Below are 25,660 nucleotides of genomic sequence, written 5' to 3' on the forward strand. Positions count from 1 at the left end.
AACAAATGCTAAGTAATTGCTATTGTCGATATGAAATTCTTTTTCTTTGCGAATTGCAAGCAAACTGGAACAGATGTTCGTCAATTTTCTACGAATTCTTCTTAATCATTCATCCGATTTTCAATGAATTAACTATATAATCCCCGTTGGGAAGAATCGACAATTAATAACATCAATAATTGATTCGATCTAATAATTTGTATTATCGAAATAGAATATCGGACAAAAAATTGTAATAAAATGAATCCAGTGATTTGATCCTCCTGTTTTGACATTAATGGAACCAATGCACTTAACATCGTTCCATTGATTTTACGTGCCGCATACATCCGGGAATCGCCATGGAAACCGACATTTCCCTAGGAAAACGTGCTGTACATTAAATAGCTTCGAATATTCCTCAAACGATATCTATGTGTACTTAATCCCATGGAAACAAATATTATTTGCTCAATAAAAACATATATATATATATATATATATATGAATATGCGTGTGTGTGTATGTGTGATTATTCATTTACAAATTATTCATTATCCGTTACAAACGCTTTCATATACCATTTTGTCGATAATACATATTCACGATATTTACAAGAAGAAAATAAATAACTAAATAAATAAAACAAGAACAAATTAATCAAACAAATTCGAATGTTTCTTCTTTCTTTCAAAATATCTTTCGTTATCTTTCGAACATTCTTTTATAAGCAAACATTAGTACTCCTCGAAAGATTCTTTCACCTCGTTCAATCTGTGTAGAGCAGTGAAATTAAATTGCATTACTCGGGTAAGTATCCTTATACGAAAGCGAGCGAGGAAAGACAATTTCCGCTAAAACAAAAAAATTTAGAGAGTCGGAAAGAAAGAAAGAGAGAAAAGGAGAGAGAAAGAGAGAGAGAGAGAGAGAGAGAGAGAGAGAGAGAGAGGAGAGAGGCTAATTCTGTCATTTATTATCGAGCAAAGTTTCGTTCCTCCACTTTGAAAATCTAATTACCAACCAAACTCATCCATATCATGGTGTACATTCCTCCCTTCGAAATACATCAAGAAAATACTTTTACGAAGATAGATGGATAGATAGAAAGTAGGTGTATCTTACAGATTCTCTACTATAAAATAAGAAAAAGTTACGTTAGATAAATATAGTACTCGACGTAATAACTCATGCGTAAGTTAATGTAAAAGTTAGAACCCACTCTTGAAAGTATTATTCTTAACTAGCGCGTGCTACCAAAGTTTTCGCTAAGTCACTTCTCTCAGTTTCTCTCTTCCTCTCTCTCTCTCTCTCTCTCTCTCTCTCTCTCTCTTTCTCTCTCCTTCCCTTTTATTATTGTTTTTATCAGAAACTCGATGAAATATTATTACGAAGAACTTTCTAATTATTTCGACTATCGTCTCTTAATTAACGACCGTAGAAAATTTGGTTGAAAGCACCTTTCACGGTTACCGTCGTTTCAAAATTTTCATTTTTTATTTAAAAAGGAATATATATTTCTCAAGTTTTCATAGATCGTTTCATAAATGTTCGCAGAGAGGACATTAAAAAAAAATGTTTTCTTTCTTTTTTCTAATTTCTAAAGAACTCGTCGTACTCGCGTAAAAAAGTAAACGTGATTTTATACAAAGCTGCTCGAGAAAGTTGGCTTTGTCGTTCGGATGGAAAGCTTTCTTGCACGCTGAACGATCTGAACTCGTAACGGAGCGAGGATTATCTATTGTTAAAGGTCGACGTATACCGATATCTACGCTTTAAACGTTGAGAAAAAATTCTCCTCCTCGTTGCCCGTAACAACGGTTATTACTCTAGAATCATTGCGATTACTATTCCATTTTCCATTCTCACTTTGTTCTTAATCTATCGGAGACGTTATCTTCTCTCACATAATTATACCACGTTCGACGTCTCTATCTATCTCAGAGTCACTTATCGTTTGCTACATGTCACGCCAATATAGTTACCAACGTCGTTATTAATATTAATGACGTCCGTTCGAGTATAAATAATATTAATTACCAATAATCGATGACCCCGAAAGATTAATTAACCGGTATCGGTTAAGTAGGTGAAAGCAAATTTTACATTTTGAAATACGCTTGTCCTTTCGCTCTTTTGTAAAATTCTCTTTGATAAAATAGTCACTATAATTATTTATAAAATTGATCGTAATGATAAGGAATTAATTACGGTATCGTTCAATTTTGCGATCGAACGATCTAACTTTGTACATTTTCTTCTTTTTTTATTTTTCCTTTTCTTTTCTTGTCTTTTTCTTTTTTTGCTTTTCTTTTTTTTTTTTTGCATTTTTTTCCTTATAAAATAAAAGGAAGACAATCCTTTAGGATTTGGAAAAGTAGGATTTTATGAAATTTCTAAAATTATTGCTTATTCGTGTCTATCGATGATCCAATTTTATCGCTGATTATCTTAAAAAGCTCAGCAAAAATTCTTCTTCGTTGAAGATAGAACCTGTTCGAATCTTTGAAATCCAGGATAGAACGATAGGACTTTCGCGTAACCTTTGACATTAGGTGCCCCACATAAACGACCTAGATCCCCATGGCTCGATCAACGCAATTTCAAAGAAATAGGTATGGCTTATAATAAAAGCAAATAAATATAAATTCATTCGGAGATATCGTTGAATGAAACGATAATTATTCATGCATTATTACTTTATTCATGTATGGACATCGTAAAACACAAAATTTGAAAAAAATATATCGAGTTATACGAAACATATTCAAGCGTATTTTTTATAATTACAAAGAAAAAAAAGACATTATTTCAAAATTATATATTAGATATGTATATATATACACTTCGATTATATAAATTCAAAGTATCAAGAGTTTCGACTTAAAGAAGAAGATCTCGAAATAAATACTTAAGTTATAAAAAAATTTTTAAACTTTTCACATCTTATCGTCCAAGGTATCGAATTCAAGTAGATAAATTCCTAGAAAATTTATATCCTTTTTTTAATTAATGTCATTGTTGTCAAGGACGAAGAATGAAAATCGAAGATATAAATAAAAAATTAACGTGAATACGGGGGTGGAGATATGGCTGGAGATAAGGAGCAAAAAAATATAGTTAAGCTATCTCTAAACTCAAACAGCAATGGTTGCAGAAAGATGCGGGAAGTCTCCTTAGCAACAAGGTGGAAACCGAACTTCTCGCACTTCTCTCAAATCGACCGAAAGGATAGTTCGTTATCAGAGCGTAAGAGGCGAGTCTATCGAGCGACCACTGTACACACTAGAAGAACTTTCTAGAGAATCCTTCTGTAAGAAAACGATGCGTTTAAAGAGTAGTACAAATTGACAGATCGTTACATTCAACGATTGTATCGACGATGAAATCTATTCGATCAGTTTATTTTTATAGAACGTTAAACGTGAAAATTGTATTCCTCTCACGAAACTTATCGACATTACATGTCTTTCTCTTTGCATCTAACTAATTTCACTTTCTCTTCTTATTTTGTTCGTTTTTTCTTTTTTTTTTTTTTTTTCTTTTCATTTAGCACAAATTGTTATTCCATGCGAAAGCAATTGTTTTCTCTTTCTCTCTCTCTCTCTCTAATATGCTGAATCTTTTTATATTTCCTACATACAACAAATACCATCGCATACAGATTTAAAAACCCACCTCATTTTCCTTCATTCCATTCCAGCTTTACTCACAGTTTTTTTGCCCTCTGCAACTTCACGTTTTCTTTTCTCGATTATCGGTTTTGTACCGGCAAACTTTACCTTCGATTAGTTTTTGCCAAAGAGAACTACGTCGAGAAATTCAAAAGCATGAAATTTTCATCGATTGCGACCGTGGAAATAGCTTCTTTCTTTTTTCTCTTTTTTCTTTTATATATTTTCTTTTCCTCTTTTCTTTTTTTGCTTTTCATCGTTCCAAAATAATGCGAGCGAGTGGAAGCAGAAAATTAATTTACAACTGGGACACGTTTTATTCGGGTATAAAACTACAATCGTAAAGCGAGTCGGCGATTGTTGCTGTATTAAATGTTTTGGGAAATGGGCGGGCCGGTGATATAGTACAAAGACTAACTTTAGTATCGTAAAGTCTCGCCGAAAATTCTCGTCATCGGCCCTGAAAAGTTTTTTATTATATCATTTATATGAGACATCTACGTTAGGATCTACGTCGGGATCTACGTAGGATCTACGAGAAAATACCATAAAATTTTCCGTTCTTCATTCTCGACGGTAACAAGAAAGAATTTTGTTTTTAGGATCGAATTTTCATGCCACGGTTTTCCCTTACGATCACCATCATCATTATACTACGTTTATATTAAAACGATAATGAAGTTTCTACGTGAAACTATAAACCTTCATTATAAATCTTCAAAGGTTCAATTCAGAATTCACGCTTACACTCTCGTGATTATAACTTTGGTTCGGTAGCGAGTATCGATTTATCGGTCGTATAGTGAATTATCATTTAAATTGGATACCGCAATTGCTTTTCATCCGTCGAACGGTTCGAACTAACAGACAAATATCATCTTCTTGTTTCTAATTATCTTATCGCCATATCCTTTTATAGATTTTATATGACCTTCGTTCGAACAGATGTGGTAAAAGCTCATCGAAAATCCCTTGAAATATTTACAAAATCCGTTTTCCTAGCTAGAAAAGAGATTCTCGAACGAAGAAGCATGAAGGTCTCTCTCTCTCTCTCTCTCTCTCTCTCTTTCTCTCCTTCTATGATGTATTAAATTCTAACAAAGTTATTAGAACTTACAACAAAGCCAAGGACGTTATTGTCCTAGATTCTTTGCAAGATGTAACGTGTAATTCAAAAATAAAAATCGAGAAAGTACTTTCTCGATGAAGATAAAACATCTCGCTCGGAGAAATCATTCGCAGGATTAAAAGAAAATTTGAAATTGATCGTGTCTGACTGAAATGAGATTGAACGATATTTCGAAGAGGGAAAAAGATAATTGGACGACCTTGGAAATGAAACTCGATAAAGAAAATATCTCAAGACAATTGCAAGGTAAAAGAATCAAAGAAAGGCGAATGAAGTCGATAATAAAAAGAGGGAAAGAAAAAAACGAAAAGAGAGATAGAAAGAGAGAAAGAGAGAGAGGAGAGGAAGAGAAAAAAAGAAAAAAAAACTATTGGAAACTGTCACTCGTAGACACATCTGCTTGAGATCAACAAGATTTACACAGTTTTAAGTTCATCCCAAGGACTTTTTATTCCCTGGTAAACGATAATACACAAAAGGAGATAACTCGATGTTTCCAAGATAAATCGATGTGACTACTTTTTTACTCAGGGACGAATATTTAAGTAAGCTATGTTGAAAATTCTCTCGAAAGGCGAGAGATCTCTCGCCTACGAGTGACGTAGGCCTAGCAACAGGTGGGCCGCGTTGCTTCGAAACCACTGTGCTGATGCTTTAGGCCGTGCAGCTTTAGGCTCGTGTATAAACGTTGTCTATACCATCTGATCCACTTTTTCCTTCTTACATATTCCCATGAAACGAACGTTACGAACGTTACACGCTCACTAAAAGAAAAAAAAAAAAAAAAAAAGAAAGAAAGAAAATTTCTTTCTTTCACAACGCATCTCTTTCCTCCCTCATTACGTTCTATAATAAATTATACTACTATCTTATTTAAAAAAAAAAAATCCGACAAGCTTGTTGCAACGCTTGTTATTTTTCATTATTTGTGAATTTATTCTTCGATATTTCACCGAAAGAAAGAAAGAAAGAAAGAAAAAAAGAAAGAAATATTATACCTACATAGCCAGAATGTTCTTAGAGAAAATTTGTATTTAAATCCTCGACCTCTCGTATCTCACGATTTTTCAAACGGTCACGGAAGTACTCTTAGGAGTAAGGAAAAGAAATGGTAGGTGAGACGTTAGAGGGAAAGATTTGAAACTTCGCGAGAGAGTCGTCGCCTAGCAGAATACGTGGAACATGAATAATTCATTGAACTTCAACTGGAATATATATGAAAAGAACAGGATTATTTGCCGCTAGGGCGTGATGTATAGGCTTGTGATAGGAAAGACTCTGACGTGGTCTAATAAAGCGTCGCCTTTAAAGGTATCCAGCTGCAACAACGTCCAGGGAATTCATTCGCCGATACTTTTCCACGAGCTTTTCGCGGAAAACTCGGCAAGTAATTGCTACGGAGACGACTTAATTCTCCAATTTCCTTTCTTTCCTTCTCTTTTCTTCTTCTTCTTTTTCTTCTTCTTCTTCTTCTTCTTCTTCTTCTCCTTCTCTTTCTTTCTCTCTCTCTTTCTCTCTCTCTCTCTCTCTCTCTGACCCGTTTTTTCTCTCATTTTTTGCAACGTTCAGGTCGTCAGAACCCTTTAACGTTCCCAACATTTCCTTTAGCGAAGCTTTTATGCCTAAAAGCTTGGTAGGATTTAAAATAGTAGTCTTACGTTATCTCCCATAGCAATAAAATACTCAGAGCTCGAAGAGCTCTTGGAAAAGAGGGAAAAATCTAATGCACGAGGTATTTCAAAGTAGAAAACTGCAATTTCAAAGAAAGCCGCCTTTTCTCCCTGAGAGAAATGGCCTCAGAAAAGAGATACTTTTATCTATGTTAAACCGAAATGACCTTCTTCTACATCTATGAATTTTGTGATTACATTTTTCATGGACTGTTTCGTTGATCTGAAGAAATAAGACAGAGATGGATAGATGGAGAAAGGGAGAGAGAGAGAGAGAGAGAGAGAAAAAGAGAGGTAGAGAATTTTATTGCAAAATATTTTATGATTTTCTTTTTTTTTTTATTTCTGCATTTTACATTGTATCTCATTATTTATGTCTATATCTGTATTTACGTATCTACGTGCATGACGAGATCATGCAATCGTAAGCCAAGCCTCAACCTTTTTTTTTTCCCTCAACTAATGAAATTAATTAACACGATGGAAAAGAGAGGACTCATTTTCTGAGAAAAGGTTAACACTTTGCAAACGCGTCATTCGAGTTTTCCCCATTTCGTTTTTCCCCTTCAGCTTATTAAAACGTACAAGCCAGTACATTCTCTTATTTTCCACGAAGCGAACCGATGGTATACCACAATTATACATATAAACGATTTCATTATTCATCTGGATTAGACTACTGGCTGTGCGAATTATGATTAACGTTGAAAAATTACCGACGATAAGATAAAACACAATTTAAAAATAATACGTTTGTTAGCTCTTAAAACGAAATTAAAATAAATATTATTTCTACCGGCATGCGTATATATTTACTATGATTAAAAGAATTTCTAATGGAAAAATTTTTGTACATCGATTGGATATATTCGAGGATAATTAGAAAATACTTTTTAACGTTGAATAATGCGAAAAGAGAGAAAGAGAGAGAGAGAGAGAGAGAAAAAAAAGAAAGGAAGGAAAAAAGATAGAGAAAATGAAGATTACTTCTAATAAAAAATTGACTCGACTCCGCAATTGAGAAAAATGAAGGAAACTTCATAAACTCCGTTACGGTTATCGTTTACTGCTCCATTAGCCTTTGACACTGTCACACATTGGCGTCCTTTCGGCGCCACTTTTGGCACGAGAACACAAGAAAACCCGACAATTCATTGCGACGAACGACTACGAGAACGAGGGGATTGTCGCCCGTTGAGCGATCAAACGTTTAAATCGATCCCTCCCACGCCAAAAAAAAAAAGAAGGAAAAAAAGAAAAAGGCAGAAAAAGAAGCAGAAAAAAAGTAGAGAGAAAAAAGAAAAGAACACGTCCCTCCATTATTTACGATAACTCGATTCATTCGTTTTTGCTTCCTACGAACAAAACGTTCGCGTGCGTATTAAGGAGGATTGCCAAGAAATTCTGTGTCAACGGTCGTTGTTAATCTTTCGAGTAAAAAAATAGAAAAAAAAAAGAGAGAGAGAGAGAGAGAAAGAAAGAAGAAGTTTCTTCGGTCAAGGAAAACGGCTAACGAATGATCGAATTTAATCAATTTGACTTCGCCTATCTTTTCCTTTCCCATGATCGTCCCACACAATGTAATTCCCGTTTAATCCACTTTAAGTTTTATACGAGAACGAACAGGCACTTATGTAAAACGATAAATCAAGGAGAACTTGTTGCTCTTAGTTTCTCATCCCTATGCCTCTTCTCCCTTTCCCTTTTCCCCCCGCATTAAATTGCAGGTACCCTTTCGTTCCGTAATGCGCAACACCCACGCGAATCGTAAGTTTACAACGAGACGATTCTTACGCTCGTAGATCTATCCATCCAACCAAGGATCATTTCTTTCTTTCCCCTAAGGGCGATATTAAATTCTTAACGAAGACTACTACTCGTTTTTCGCTACACTTCAAATACTACCAATTCGAATTTCTACGATCTTCTTAATCGATAGGTCAATGGAGAATTCTGTTTTATGAGATATCTTTCGTGAAATTCTCTCTCTCTCTCTCTTTCTCTAACTCTTATAAGTCGAAACAAATGTAACGAAATGTTATACGTCGAACAAAACTTTAGTTTGTAGGTACTCGAGTTCTCTCATGTATACGGACACGAAAGAGCTTTTGTAGGTTAGCGATAATGAAATGCAAGGATCATGTAGCCCAAGGTGCAAATTAATTTACGGAGAGTAGCTTGGTTCTCTTCAAGGGTCCTTCCACGTTTGCTATCTCTATTTACCCTTCTCTCTCTCTCTCTCTCTCTCTCTCTCTCTCTTTCTCTATCCATTCATCTATCTACCTATCAATTTATCTATCTATCTCTATCGTTCTTTCTCCGCTCGATTAATCATCAATGATCCACGAAATCGCATTTTCTCGATACTAAACGACATCCGGATTGTAATTTCACGAGCTTCGAATAACACAACGGATTCCATAGAACGCAGGAATGCTTTTGATAACGCACTACACATGCTAGACCATATCGACAAAGGGAAGCTAGAGTGGGCCGAGCAATTAACGAATATCGAAACTATTTTACGTTATATTTCAATAAACCGTAGGAAACTTCAATAAACCGGAGGAAAAATTCAATAAATCGATCGGACCGTATTGACACTTGAACCGAAGTTTCAAAGAAATAATGAATTAAACGATAGAAAAGGAAATATTTATATATAAACTTTTAATAATTCTGCGATAAGCATCGTTGAACGAACTCGATGAAATTATATATATATATATATATACGTTCAGCTACATCACCCAAGTTCTTCCCTTGTTTTGTTAATATCTTAACAATGTCCAACGAAAACTAAACTTCCAGTTAATTAAACTTAATTCCTGAATCGAGTTCGTTCTTTTCGAGTTTAATTCGCGCGATATTAGAATCCTCGAGAATACGAGACACAATGTTTTCTTTCTCGTTCCTGAATAAAAAGAAAATAAAGATAAAAGTGCAAAACGATTTGATCACTGATAAATTACGCTTTATTACCCGGGAACGACAAAAACGATGATCGTTCTATCGATTCATTTCGTTACGAGGAATACATTAACTTAGAGTACTCGAAAATGTTTTACGTTTCATTTTACATCGTTTTCTCGACAATTTCTTAAAGATACACACGTATCTCTTATCTCTCTAGTCCTCCAGTCACGATTTTCGAGGATTTTTCTTTTTCTACAATACCGAAAAAGGGCGAGAGGAATATAAAAAGGTTGAAAGAAAAAGAAAGAGAGAAAGGAAGAAAAGAGAGAAAACCCAATCAGTTGTCCTTGTCCTTCCCTATTTCTTTCTCTTTTTCTACTTTCTCTCTTTTTCTCTCTCTCGGTTATCCATAACTTCGATTCCTTGGGACGAAGTATATCCGGGAATGAGCCGTGCAGTTACGCTCGGAAGGGAATCGTTCTTCTTTATTGCCTTCTAAAGTTGCACGTGCGAGGAAAAGAGAAAAGAAAATGTTATCACGGTCGAGGCGAAAACGGATCCATATCTATAGACTTATACGATGAAAAAAGCTACGTATATATATATATATATATATATATATATATATATATATATCTGTACGTATGTGTGTGTCTCCGTGTGGATATATATATATTATGTATGTATGTGTATGTTCTACGATAAAACATATAAATGTTTTATTATTTTATGATCAAAGTTCTCCAACAATTACGTTACGTTCAAGTCCTGAGAGTTTCGTCCTATCGATCGATCCTCTCACGAAACCCACGAGTCCCGCACGATTTTATTTTAATAATTACTATTAAACGTCGATGGACGATGAGAACGACGTCACAGCCCTGTTCTCTCTCGGCCATACTCTCTCGCTTCGATTTTTCCTCCTCACCGTGGATAAGGTTAACCGTAAATAAAATTACTCTCGCCATTCCCGCAAAAAGGGAAATTCATAGTGCAACACAGCCTAGAATATTCTCATTCGATAAAATGATATTTAAAAAAAGCAATTACTTGAAAAATTCGATCGCCTCGACGTTAACTCTATTCGTTGAAAATAATTTTATCTGTTCATTCGTTCGTTCGTTCGTTCGTTCGTTCGTTCGTTCGTTCGTTCCTTCCTTCGTTCGTTCATTCGTTCATCCGTTCATCCGTTCGTTACAATATTCGAACACGTTTTCCACCGAACACTTTATTGTCACCAAGCGAAATAGTTTCGCGTACGTAACAACGATCGATTCGATCGGAAACGAGTCGTCACGGTCGACTTCATTTCGCGAACGATGAAACTCGATTCGCTTCGAAGAGTCTTCGAAACGACAAGAAAGCTCGAACTCGAGTAATCGATTTCTCTTTCGTTGGACGTTTTCGAACGATCGACTTGTCAAAAGCACGAACATCATTGTTGTCCGCGAAACCGGACACTAGCATTACCGTGGAAACTCGATCTGCGCAATGAAACGTCTCTCTATGATTGGTGGCACATAACCGCGCGAGATTCGTTTATTAAAATGACTTTCTCTGTGAGAATATACGCTCGGATGCACGCAATAACGTTACGAACGATCGTGAGATGGCCATTTCCACGTAATTAACCATATTCCGTGAACCATTAGATCTTTCTCTCGTGTTGGAATAAAATCGCTTATTAAACAAATCGATCGAAGTCAACGTTGCATGAAAAATTTTTTACCTTCTTCCTAACGTGCTAGCTCGTTCGTATGTTAATCCACGGATTTATTCGGGTTTTTCTCCTTTTTTTCCAAAAAAAAAAAAAAAAAAAAGAAAGAGGAAAGAGAAAAAATCGAAAGAAATTATTTTTTTCGTACAAAATGTTATCAAAATTTTTTATAAAATCACGACAACGCATTACAATTGTAAATGAGTGATCAATTTATGATAAAATTTATACATCGCGTAAGTATCTGCTAAATAATTATTCTCAATCTGTTTTAAATTCACTAACGCGATAATTGCTAGAGAATTTTCAAAATTTTATCGTTTAAAATACTTTGCGTCGTAATTATTGAAAATTGTAGCTTGATATCAAAAAGACACCTACGATTATGTATACAAACTTTTTAAACGAAAAACTTCTACTTAAGATCATTAACGACCTAACACTATATTTTGTCGTTCTCCCAGTTACAACTTATCTTCTTTCATTGCTTCTTATTACTCACTCCTTTGCGAGATAACTCACAAGAGATTTCTTTCAGAAGCGAGGTCAAGAACGTGGTAAATAACGCGAAAGAAAAAGGAAGAAGACATATAAGATCATAGCTCTTTTTCTCGTGGAAGAATTTTCAATAAATCCTCCTTTTATTTTCCTCTTTTGCACCTTTCATGTCAGTCTACTATCCTAGTGAATTTTCGATGCATCTGGAATATCTCTGCTCGATCGAGCTCAACTTTCCTACTCATGTGGTTTTTATCGACGTTATTGATATGAAGAAAATTTCGAAAAATTTATTGGAAGATCAAAAATCATCCTACGATGTTTTCTCTTTCTTCTCTCTTTCTCTCATTCTCTCGTTCCAGAGAAAACCTTTAAGAATTTTTCTTTTCACTAAGTCCGCGCTAAAACTTATGCAAATAACGATGACTAAGTATCAAAGAAGACTATGAAGTTTCCTATGCCTATTAAATTCGAGAATGATAAAACTAACTCCGTTAAAATATAGAAAATTATTCCCAAAAACCAATAAGGTTCCTCTTACATGGATATTATTATTCTATAAACCATCAGTATATTCGGATAAGTTCGAAAGAAGTTTTCCTGAATAACAGCCACGAAGTTTAGTTTTACGATTGTAATCGATCTTAATGTAGATACCATATGTTACCATCATCGCAAAGAAACTTCGATTACATTTGCCGTCGATTTGGCTGTTCGAATCGAATATTCGATGGAATTTATCATTTCTTTCTTCTTCTTCTTTTTCTTTTTCTTTTTCCTCTTCAAACAACACTGATATCCAAAAAATTAAAATGAAACTTCCATAAATACAGATATTGTGCGAAAGACGATGACGAAGATGAAGATGCAGAAGAAGAAGAAGAAGAAGAAGAAGAGAGAAAAAAGGAAAAAAAAAGGAAAAAAGAAGAAAGGAATGAAAGAAAATCTTGATAGATTTCCCTTAGAAAAAGGAAATCCGTCTCGAGAGAAAAGTTATTAGCAATAATAGCTCGGAAAATCAAAGTATAATTTTCTCGAAATGTTAATAATCCAACGATTCTCATTTACGTAGCATGAAAAGATGAAGCGAACGCTTATTCTGATTATTTCGTAGTCGTTTCACGGCAAAGCCAAAGACTAATCGGTCGTTCTCTAAAATTAATTCGTGGTATGTCCCATTGGACATTTTATGCAATCATTGGTAATTGCAATGAGAACATGATGACAATTCGCGGAAGCTGTTGTTATAATCATTTTTTAAATTAAATTAATTCGCAAATAATTCGTTCGTTCGTTTGCTACATTTTATTTCTCATTGCTTTTTAAAATTTCACTGATAAACCTTTCGATTTTCGTTCATATCTTCTACACTTTTACGATGCAATGTTTTCCAATCGAACATATCTTTTCATGAACTCAACTCGATCACCAGAGTGAGGAAAAGAGAGAGAGAGAGAGAGAGAAAAATGAAGAGAAAGAAAACAGGAAAATGGCGGATGCGTATCTGTGCTTTTAAAAACTGTATTCTTCATCGATATCTAGCGAACAATATTGAAGCACCTTTGTCTCTTATTATTTTATCGTAGCACCGATTTTCCACTACTATCTATTGTTTCCTTTTTCCGTCGTCGTCTGGTCCAAAAGTCTGTACAATATATTTTTCGGACATTTTTATGCACATACATTAGCCCGTTTACATACGACACTATTATATTTTCTCTTTCTTCTGGTATGTACATATATCGTTTTGCCTCTTCGTAAAATGTCAAGTTTTTTTCCCTGAAAATTTTGACCTCTTTTTACGTGAGTATGGATATACTTTTTCTCTCTCTCTCTCTCTCTCTCTCTCTCTCTCTCTCTCTCTCTCTCTTTCTTTTTCTTTCTCACATTACGAGAACAAACAGCAGAAATTCCTTAGCAAATTCTTGTACTCGTAAAAATACATAAACTCGAAAGAAGTATCCATTTTCTTAGCCCGTTTTAAAGTACCACCTTAAGAAACAAATAATTCAGGTGTAAATAGGAAACAAGAAGACTAGGCTCGAGGTAGTGTTTCTTTCGTAAGGGATATTTACGTAGATATATCATTCGAGCCAAAAGAAAGACAAACAGACAGGCAGACAGACAGACAAACAGACAGACAGACAGACAGAGAGAGAGAGAGAGAGAGAGAGACAGAGAGAAAGAAAAAGAAAGAAAAATAAGATACAACAACTTCGAAACGTTGAACTCGAGCATGGTTTATTCAGCTTTATATATATTCTATAGCGAATAAGCTTCAAGTATAGCCATAGGCGAGGGAAATATACCTACGTTTGTGTGCGTGTGTGTGTGTGTGGGAGTGTATGTGGGCGTATCCAAACGTCCACCTGTTTATATAAGTATATATGTTTATGTGGGAAAAGAAGTAAAGAAAGACGAAGCTACAGCCATGGATGGCTGCCTTGCGGCCCTTACTAGAAACTAGGAAGTGGAAGCTCTAGTCGGAGATGGGAGTGGCACAACAACAGACCGTGTCAGCCAGCCAGGGGTATTGCGATGGAACAGGCGAGCCACCGTTGCTGCAATGCTGCTACTGTTGATGTTGCAACGGCGAACGAAACATGCAAATTTCTTCCTGTTGGGTGAAAACAAAAAGAAAAAGAAAAGAATGAAAAGAAGAAAAAAAAAGAAAAGAAGAAGAAAAAAAAAAGAACGAAGAGTCAAATCAGGTCGATATTGAATTTCGAGAGTAATATCTACTACCTTCGTGATAGCAAGGAAACGTTATCGTTATCGTAGACTACGAAAGATTTTTCTTCAAGGATACATTACTTTTTAACGTTCTATTATATTTGTATCAGGTTTTAATATATCCTTGTTCTCTCTATACGGATTCCCATGGAAATAAAATGAGAAGGAGAGAGTATAGAGAGGAAAAAAAAAAGATGTATTAGATATTCGTCATCGTTGTTAACGTTATCGACAAAATCGAATCTCGTAGAATAATCGAATCGATACGATAAAGGGAACTCCTTAAACTTTCGATATTCAGTTCCCTCGAAGAGAGTAGATAAATATATCTATATGTACAAAGATTTTGATGCGCTCGCGTGTGCCCGAGCGCGCACATACGAGGCACCTTTGACGATGCGTCTTGGAGGAAAAAGAATTTGCGAGAAAAGACGCCTTCGGTTGGAGAATATCAAAGAACTTCACGTTAAACTCAATTCCGCGCGCCTCGCTTCTTATTTCTGCGAGAAAAAGAAAGGTAAAAAGGGAAAAATAGAGGTAGATGTAAAAGGAGAAAAGTTCGAAACCAATTGATACCGTGAGGAAATATAAAACGTCCGACCTTTGAGAAAAGTTTCGATTCCAATGTCTTTCGCGAATAATAATAATAATATTATTATTATTATAATATAATATGTAATACATAATAATAATATTATTATTATATTATTATTATTATTATTATTATTATAACAAATGGTTATTATTATAGCCATATTAATTTCAGTCGTAATAATTTTAACAAAAAATCACTATTCGTTAAAACCGTTCCCTACCTATGCTTTTATAATGGTTTACGCCAACAAAGAAATCAGGGGTAATACTTGACCGATTTCGATGAACAAGATTTTATTTCAAAGACGAAGGTTCAAACATGGAGTCGGCTTTTTTTTTAATTTTGAAAAGACCTTTTCCTTTATGTACGAATTATTCTCGAAGAACAAAAAGAAGTGGCATTTTTCGATACGATTTTTTTCTCTTTTTCTTTTTTTCTTTTCCTCCGTTTCAAAGAAAATAATGCTTCTTGAAAAATTCGTAAAAGCCGGTATATAAATACGGAAAACCGAGGAGTATGGAGTTCAGTCTACTAACACTAATACTCTAACGCACTAAGCCGATTGTTAAATTGTGAGGTATAATCTATACAAACTTATATTATGTCTACACTTGTCACTAAGCTCACACACTTTGCTTCGTACAAAATTTAGCGAAGAGCTTTTAAATATAATACAAAATCAATTACTTCAAATCGAGGAAGATGTAATCGTGTCTATGATAATGGATCCGTGAGCGAACTTGTATTTAATAATGGCTAAGCCAGTAATTACGTCGAACCTTCGCATAAGCCTCGAAACAGAGTAAAGTCACGTATGCGGATCCTCGAATATTATTAATCGAAAGCAAGTCACCTTGCAAGTCTCAATTACAATCTCCAACTACAAGCTCCTCAAAACGACGTAGAACGATTAATTCCACTTACCATAAGACTTTTAATCCTTTGGGACTCTTCTCAACGATTAATTATATACGTATAATATACCTACATCCTATCTCTCCTCGATTTCGAACATACAACGTCGGCTAATTAGCGTGAACGAGCTTTTACGATTCTAAGATATAGCGAAATAATAGAACACTTTTTTGACCCGAACTATGTTCTAAACTTGATATACGTACTTACGTACTTGGAAAAACACACACACACATATAATACCTATTAATTGTTCTACTTGAAAATCGTATGAAATATTTTCTCCGAGAAATTCGAAAAAAAAAGATTGAACGAGTTTTAATCTTTCCTCTTACACACATACGTTCCAACCAAATACAATTTCCTCAAGCAAGATATAATTCGATCCTCGTATTAATCTATTTCGTCCTGACAACAAAAATCGGATTCGAGTTCGACGAATCAATTTTATTCGGCCAACTCAAACTCAATCTTCGACATCGAATCCGATAAAACGAGTGCACCGGCTATATAATTACTCGACGAATGCGTTTATTCTACAAATTTACTTTTTCTATTCAATTATGTCTCTCTCTCTCTCTCTCTCTCTCTCTCTCTCTCTCTCTCTCTCTCTCTCTGTCTCTCTCTCTTTTTTTTTCTCTCGTCCTTTTTTCTAACGTAAGTGAGATAGAAAGTTATAAAAAAATTTTTATCGTATATCCATCGTACTTATTTATATAATTGTTCTTATTATTTACTATCGATATAAAATGTCACGTTAAAAATTCTTTATTTAGATTGATCGATCCGAACTAGAACGAAGCTATCAAAATCGAAATTATTCTTTTACTTTCCCGTACGTGCTCCCATAAAATTAACGTTGACAATGAAATCCATAAAACAAGCATTTAAATCTCGAATATAAGTTACGATACGTTCGATAATCGCATTACGTGTTCTCGCGAGACTTTAAAAACTCATATCGATGCAACATCGAAGTAACTAACAATAAGGTCTTGCATATATATCATGGATATTATCGTTTGTACAGGAAAGAGGCACGAGTTGCATGTTATTGTCGGGTCAACCGAATTCATATATTCTGACGTAAGTCAAATTTCATTTGCCTTTAAATGGAGACGTTAGAATTGTAAACTGATCGATATGTAAAAAAAAAAAAAAAAAAAGAGAGAGAAAGAAATTATGGTGGATAAAATAATAGTTTAAAACTTATTTACGTGAAAAAATCATCCAATCGATCAGATAAAAAATTGTTCGTCCTTTTCCGCAAATTTTTCGACTTCTCTAACGAACGTTCTGTGTCGTATGCTACGTAAGAAAATAAAAAAAATAAAAAAAAAAAAAAAAGGAAGAAATAAAAATAACGTAGTACGTTGAACGCGTACGGAATCGAGGCAAACGGTATATCGGTTTTCAAACGTCACTTGCTCGATCAATTAATATTCGACACTTAATTGCACCCTGTCGTCGCCTAGACGTTTGATATTGTTCGTGCACGCAGCAACTCGGTCTGACACATCGAAAGTGTAGAACATTGAGCACCAGCTAGACTAGCTTTGTTGCATACGTGAAAGAGAAACTTTATTAGCTTCATGTATAAAGGAAACGTGGTACGGTGTGAAGGTGGCAAATTATCCTATGCCTGATAGAAATTCCTTTTGAATATGCATATTACGCAAATAACCTTCGTCATTTTTATTAAGAATTAACTCTTCTCTCGCCTTAATTTTCATATTCGTGCCGAAAAAAAAACACACACACACACACACACAGATAAATATCTTGACCTTTGAGATAAAAGAATTTATATTATTTTATTTGAAGAAATAAAAAAAAATATACCATACGAATACAACTTCGAATCGAGTAGAACTATGCGATACAAATTTACATATTCGTCGCCATTCGTTTCATACTAAAAAAGTGTTGTGTCTACTTCGCGAAGAATAAAAGATGCCTAATGGCGTATGCTTCAAAGCTCACGAGAGATCATAGAACGAGAAACATTTCTTAAGGATAACGATGATACTTGTTTATGCAACTAACAAGTACGCATTTGCATTCTGGATGCAACGACGAACGATACCGAAGAAAGAACGATATAAAATCTTTGAAGAATGACCTTCGAAAATATTTTCAACTTTAATCCTCGAATAATCTATAAACGTTTATCTCGTAAATTGAATACACTTTATATTACCTATGCAAATATAGATCTCTCGAGTTATCGAGAAATACATGAAATAACTATCGATCAAATTTGATCCATATATAAATTAAAAATTAAAATAAGTTTTTCCGTTGATAACAACGGGATTAGAACTGTTTCATTACATTTTTCAAACTAGTTTGATTTCTCAACGTAATCTCAGCGCTCTCTTTTAAGGGAAAGAGAGAAAGAGAGAAACCAGAGTATTCAATTTACAAGAGCCAGTTCGGATTACGGTTTGCGACACATTTATAAACTCATTCCGTCACCTTCTACAATGTAATCGAGGGAAATTAATGGCGGCCAAGCTGTGTCCTTGGTAGTAAGTACTTACTTGATTCTATGTAGAGTTCGAAAGATACGACGTCCTTGAGAGAGCTTAAACTAACGAAAGAGCAGCGGCTTCTAACGGGAACTTATTTCAAATTAAAAGTTTCCCGGTTTTCTAATTACATTCTCTTTTAAAGGATTTATATTATCGCGTGCAAGATGAATCTGTAATCGAAAGGTCGAATTATATGTACGGTCTTGATATTCCCAATCGAATAGGATTAAAACTCAATCGACGAATAATAATCGAATTTACGATCGTCAATAATAAACGCTTCTAACGATCTTAACGATTTAATTATTTTCTATGATCAAAGGACAATTTTTTTAACGTATCTACCTATTATATTAAATATATTATTTCAGAGAGAACTAGAGAGAGAAAAAGCTTATACTTACGCAATAAGATGTAACAATTTTGCGTAATACCATATTTACAAATACTGATATTTTTAAAAATAAAACGTGTAGTGAATATTCAAAGAAAGGTCATCCGAACTATCGAACGTTTTTTTGACGACACATACACATAAACACATTCGACCTAGTTAACGAGAATCATGTTTGACCTATACAACAAGAATGTTAAACTCGATATAAGGTAATAACTTAGGTTAACGTACGTTATTATTATATCATTAATTAACAACCTGATTGACAAAAATTAGAAACAACTTCCAGACGATTTAATGTCGGACGAGTTCTTATATGAATTTGCATTTGTCTTTCTCTCTCTCTCTCTCTCTCTCTCTCTCTCTCTCCCTCCCTCTCCCCCTCTCTCTCTTTCTCTTTCTTCAAAGGTTCTTATTCATTAACACGCTTAATTTTATCACGTATCTGGTAGCGAACTGAAATATGCAATATAAATAGCACCTCAAGGTTGTCACGATTCAATTCTCGCACGATGATAAAGTCTTTGTTTCAATCTACTCGGAATGCATAAATGAATTTTATTTTCAGGGGTTTCGTCGAAACGCGTAACTAAAAGGCAAGATGATAATCAACGCTTCTAAAAAGTAGAACGATATATATATATATATATATATGAGATCAAAGTCGACAAATATACATGGAGTATTCAAACTCCAAACGTAATTCAGAGTGATTTACATCTTACACAACTTTCAGACAATAGATTAGTTTTCGCTCGATTTTGAACAACTCTATCCCACCCTCATCCACCCCCAACCAACCCTTTCTTTTTGTTCTTTTCGAATTTAATTCCCATAAGGGACTTCTCTCTAACACGAATGATGGAAACTCTCTCCCTTTCTCTCTCTCTCTCTCTCTCTCTCTCTCTCTCTCTCTCAATTTTCTCCATCCATCGGGAATAAAGAAGTCCTCAATTATCTGCACGTTTAATAGAGCGAAAAATTGGCTTTTCTTTTTCTACAATCCTAACAAACCATTTACATGGATTTCTTTTTACAAAGAAACGTTCTTCAATTTATAATTTAAACTAATCGAAAGGACGATTTATCTAAATCGAATCGTCGCAATCATGTAGGAAATATTCAAATAGTCTTCGTTGTATTATATACACAGGAAACGAACGCAATGGTAGTACTTTATATTCCAAGCTAGAAATAGAAAAAGGTCGAGCGAATAAAGAAAATAGACTCGATAATAGAATCTCTCTTTCTCTCTCTTTCTCTTTTTCTCTTCCTAGCAGTCTATCCGTCGATTTAATCGAAGCCCTTCGACGTAGGTGCAAAAATATTCTCCAAGTTCGATCAAGAATTCAACGATCGAGCGTGTAGGCGACGTAAATCAATTTACATATTCAATAACGATTAGAGGATGCAGATTCGTAAGCGTTAATCGTTCAATATGAAAAGTAAATCGAGTTTGACGAGGTGTCTTGACCGCACGTAGGCTCACAGTCAAATATTTACGTAGCATTATCGCCGTGCTCGAAGCTACCCCGTAGCTTTCCCTGAAAATATTATGATACCTTCCGGATCGGATGCTTTCTATTGTACGTGAACGAACATAGTCTATAAACGCAATCACGATTGGATCGTAAATCTTACAAGCGAGTAAAGGTGAATTACGAGCTAGTGTCTATCCTATAACTATTAATCGTGATAAATTAACTGTCTACGAGCCGTTGTCATTTCGATCGTGTTTCATCGTAAAACTATAATTTATCGTAAAATTTGAAATTTCGTACGTTCTAGAAATGGGTATTAAAATGCAATTCGGAGACGCTATCGGGGAATCACATTGTATAAATTAATCGTTGCGTTTGATAGAGAGAAGGATCGAATTAAAAAAAAAAATAAAAAAAAATAAAATAAAATAAAAGAAGAAAGAAAAACGAGGGAAAGAAATAAAGAACCAAAGAAACTAAAAGAAAAGAAGAAAAAAAACGATTAAAACGACTGATTGAATCTAACAAGAAGAAAAAAATAGAAGGAAAAAAGAAACAAAGAAACAGAGAGAAAAACCAAAGGAAAAAAAGAAAGAAAAAAAAACGGAAGAAAAGTAAAAAAAAAGAAAAAAGAAAAATAGATAACAAGAAAAAAACGCGAAAGGATTAAGGGATAAAAAGTATACGAGAAATAACCATAAGAAAAGATACACAAGAATTCACTTACTTACCCTGCGCATAACACGAAGAGAGAACGATGAGGTCTTCATTTTGGTGGTAATCCTGGCAAAGCTCTAAAGGTGTTGGCTGGACGAAGCGTCGTTCCCTTCTCTCCCTCACGTCGAAGATTTCCAGAATGATCTGACCTCGCGCGCGTATCAGAAACTTTTCTCCGCGAGAAGAGAAACGGATTCGACGATTATGATATGATATTATATCAGAGACAGAAGAAACGACGGGGCTCGTCAACAGAAAAGGACTACTACAGGTGGTCGTTGCGTCCTCTTCTGTCCTCTTCTATCCTCTTCTTATTCCCGCCTTCTATCTCTTTTTCCTTCCTTCCTTCCTTCCTTCCTTCCTTTTTCTTTTCTTTCCTTTTCCCCCTATCGTACGCGAAACGCGACTGGACTATATCACTCTCTCTTCTTCCTTCTACAATTTCTTTCTCTGATCTCTACCGTTATCTCTATCTCCTCTTTTCGAAAATTTTTTCCTTTCGGAAATGAAACTTCGAGACTTTTACGTTAACGATCTGGAACGAAGGAAACCTCGAGACTATACTCGAGTTCGATGCTTTCTTCTAAATGAAAAAGGGATAACACGAAAAGGGGAAGAAGAAAAGGAAGGGAGAGAAAAAGTTGAATGAGAGCGTTGAACCGTAAGGGAGAACCAGAAGTAGAGAGTGAGAGAGAGAGAAAGAGAGAGACGGAGAAAAAGACAGCGAACGAAAGACAGAGGCAGATATAGAGATAAAGAAATAGAGAGAGATAGAGAGACAAACAGAGAGACGAAAGAAATGACTTGTTATTTTCTTGACACGCTCAAGGTGAGCAAATCTAGGACGTTTCGCAGAAAAGGACGTAGGTAGACGCGGCTGACGAGCGTCTGACCGGCTCTTCGTTCTGTGGCCTGGCCGTACGTGCGTCGAGGTGGTGGCGCGCCGGACCTCTTCGTCGAACCCACCCCCGAGCTAGGTGCGCGCGCGCACGACCCTTTACGCTCTATCTCTATCCTTCTTTCTCTCTCTCCCTCTCTATATACATATATATATATATATCTTGCTCTCTCTGTCTCTCTTTCTCTCTGCCTTTCTCTCTCTCTCTCACTCTATCTATCTCTCTATCTCTGTCTCTTCTTCTTCTTCTATCCTAGCCAGGGCCGCGCCTACTTTCGGGACGATCGAGGGAGCCAAGGTCGACCGTCCAAGGCCGAGGAAACACGCTTAAATTCCGAAGAAAACGCTCGCATTTTTTCCATTTCCTTCTTCTTTTACAAACGTTCCGTTCTTCTTTCTTTTTCGAAAGAAAAAAATATAGATATGTGTGTGTTTGTGTGTGTGTGTGTATGTGTCTGTGTGTATGTAGGTAAAGAATAGAAATAGGAAGAAGATGAAAGAAAAAAGTAAAAAGGATGAAATCGAACGAAATCACGTCTATGTGATTTTTTTTTCTCTTTTTTCTTGTTTCGTTTTCCCTTTCCTATACTCCCGATCGGATGACGGATCAATAAAAGTTTTAGTTTGCTTTCGTTATTTACTCTCTTTCTTTCCTTTATTCCGTTTTTCGTTTTAAAAAAAGACAGAAAATTATTTGATTTGTCAAGCACAGGATCTTCGATTGACACAGTTTTTGCACAATGCTCGTCACATTTTTCCTGTTTCTCGAGTAAAGTGTATTGTAAATGATAAGAGCGATGAGAGCGAGAAAACGTGGACTCGGAAAGATTATAAATATTGACGCAACAGCTTGAGCTCAACAGTCTGTCTACCTAGATAATGCGAAGTATCGTTGATGCGCAGAGTTTTCCACAACTCCCCTCTTAGATTATCGATCATAGTCTTGATTCTGTCTTGTGAAAAAGAAAAAGAAAAAAAAAGAAAAATAAAACATGCGTTCAAGAATAAACAAATAAATCTTCGTCGTATAAAAACGTAAAGGACGATTTTTGTACGATATACGATAACACTTAATGTAAATAACGTGAAACCAACGAAATTTAATTGTTCCTTCGTTCCAACGTAATCACGTTTAAACACAGTATAAATGAAATTTCCTTTGAACAACAAACGGACAAATAAGGAGCTTTCGAATTCGCAAGAGTCGAGCAGGCGGTTAATTAGTTGAACGCAGTGAATTTTATTACAAGTTCAACCTGGTAGATGTGTATTACTTTGAAAACTAACTAACCAAGGTAAACTAGAGAAATACATATATATAACGATATATTTATACATATATATATCCATACATAAATGCCTATAATATACATAAACCGTGGCTTGCGCATGTATTATCCTTTGAAGATGCTAAAATATTTAAATGAGAATCTTTAATGTCGTGGAAACTTTTTATACGAATTTAAATTTCTACCAGTTGACATGGTACACTATTGTCCCGTTACTCCTGTTAAAAGATAAGGAAAAATTCGAAGGATTCGTCCTTCGTTAATTTCGCTCGGTGACTTGGAACTTGATTCGAAAGAAAGGGTCGGGGTCACGTGGCGAGCAACACGTGCGGTTCAATTTCCAGAATGATGGAACAACGTGACATGGCTTAACCCTATACGATAGTTCGTAGGAACGACATTGTATCAAATTATATTAGCCTGTATCTAACTTATATTCAACTTATATATGTTAATCTAATTTATATCTAAGCTTATATCTAAACCGTAACAGACTTTATTATATAAAGCGTGTGTGTTACAACCTGTAAAGTAAAACGTATTAAACAACGAGAAACGTGTTTAAATTATTAAACGATAATACGTAATACAAATATTTCTATTAAACGATATTATTTCTATTATTCACGATCTATTTTTCCATTTGTGAAATCTCAACGTCGAAGGTCATACCATTGTTATCGCGATACGACGAAGCGTGAGAACCTTGTCATAAACAGAAATCGAAGGACGACAGGACGAGTGCATGCATGGTGTCCATAACAACTCGACTCCATGTTGTATCGGAAGAGTGAGAGAATATATCTATATATACCTATATATACATATATGTAAATACGTGTCTATAGAACGTTCTTCGATTCTGCGTTCACGAAAGCAATTATCAGCGTATTTCGTTATCAAATAATTCGTATTGATCGTGAGAGATTTGTAATCGAATTTATTGCGTATAAGTACGTCCTTCCTCGACGATGTTACAAAAGAGACTGAAGATCACGAGCGTCCTTCTACCTATGAACGTACGTAAACAATCGTGTAGAGGTCGATAGATTAAATAAGTTTACTTATATACGTACGTATATATGTACGTAAATACTTCGTATCATTTATTTTGTATTCTGTCTTTAACCTTTAAACTCGATCTAACGAAATTGTATACATAATTTATCAAGCAAGTAAGAAAAGAAAAAAGGAAAGAAAGTGCTATCTAAAATGTTAAATTGATCGCTTGAATATATTAATGATATACTTTCGTAATAATCTTATATAGGAAGAAGTTAGAAAAAAAGAAAGATTATACTTACCGATGGGCTCCATGATCCAATGGGATCATTTCAATGATTTATTATTCCTTTTACTGGCGTTGAACGATTCTCCTTACTTTATACTATAGAAATAAAACATTATTACGAAAACATAAGAAGAAATAGAAACAAAATAATATGTATCGATCTCACGATCTTTGTATAATTGTCGACCTTCCGAAACACTCGGATATTTTCATAATGTTTCGGTGTAAATAGTTCGTTCTCGGAAGCCGTCGACTCATCTCATTGTTCGTTTAATCTTCTGTAAAGCTTCATACGCGATATACATACGGGTGTACGTACGTAATATAGATATGTATCTCCGAAATAGCACGTAATTTACACTAAAATTGAAAAAGATTTCAAATTAGATAAATATATTATAGATATTATAATATATTAAATATATTAAATATTATATTTTCAAAACGAATCAATGAAATATATGTCGATCGAATCGAATCGAACGTAATTTAATAAAAAGCTTTCCATTTATTTTTGTTCATGATTTCTTTAACAATAATATATATATATATATAGATAGATATAAAGAAATTATTTATTTTTCTCCAATATCGTATTATATATAAGAGAAGAAAGAACTGACACAACGATATCACCCTAATATTAGATAGATTGAAATAAATGTTCGTTTTTCGAAGACGTTACAGGTTCCATCGATTCCACGTACATATAACTCGAGTTTCGAAGAAAGCGTAGCATGTAAGTAATAAATATCTCGTGGGACGTTGCCTTTCGAAATTGAAAAGTTTGAAGAAAAAAGAATTTTTATATAACTAAGTCGATAGTTCCTAATGTGGAAAAAAGCTTTCGTCGATACCTTGCTATTTGAGGATATCGTTTTTCGTTGCTTTAGCTTAAAAAAATGGGGGAGAAAAAATAATACAAAAAGAAAAAAAAAACCAAAATGGTAGGATCCCTTGAGAAATATTAAAAATTTATAGGTCAAACGTTTCTTTGTCATCTTGGTATTCACTCGGAGAAAAAGATAGCTCGCTTTCATCTATTATATAAATTCATATATACATATATATATATATTCTGTTTATTTACATCGTGCATAGAAAAAGATATCTCGCTGTTGTCCAGTATTCAACAAAATTCGTGAGAGATCTTAGAATCTGAAAACGATTACTTCAATAGAAAGGATCGAACTACTACTTTGAAGAATTCATCTTATTCTTTCGAAAAAG

General features: G+C 34.7%; 1 protein-coding gene and 1 long non-coding RNA gene across 4 annotated transcripts in view; both read right to left on the reverse strand.

The window, feature by feature from the left end:
• Positions 1-21,562, reverse strand: part of LOC122630335 (neo-calmodulin-like) — a 90,454-nt gene extending 68,892 nt beyond the window's left edge. For 2 of the 3 annotated variants that reach the window (XM_043814740.1, XM_043814741.1), the window contains exon 1: positions 20,967-21,562. In XM_043814740.1, coding sequence (XP_043670675.1) covers positions 20,967-21,005 — 39 coding nt within the window. In that variant the 5' untranslated portion in view covers positions 21,006-21,562. The remainder of the gene's footprint in view (positions 1-20,966) is intronic. The other variant, XM_043814742.1, reaches the window with a different exon arrangement.
• Positions 21,563-23,719: 2,157 nt separating this feature from the next.
• On the reverse strand, positions 23,720-24,802 carry LOC122630345. Its single transcript, XR_006327470.1, has 2 exons — positions 24,444-24,802; positions 23,720-24,150 (listed from the first exon to the last, which is right to left on the reverse strand). It is a non-coding gene; the product is annotated as an uncharacterized LOC122630345 (long non-coding RNA).
• Positions 24,803-25,660: the final 858 nt, after the last annotated feature.

Source organism: Vespula pensylvanica, chromosome 7 (assembly GCF_014466175.1).
Source record: "Vespula pensylvanica isolate Volc-1 chromosome 7, ASM1446617v1, whole genome shotgun sequence".
Lineage (NCBI taxonomy): Eukaryota > Metazoa > Arthropoda > Insecta > Hymenoptera > Vespidae > Vespula > Vespula pensylvanica.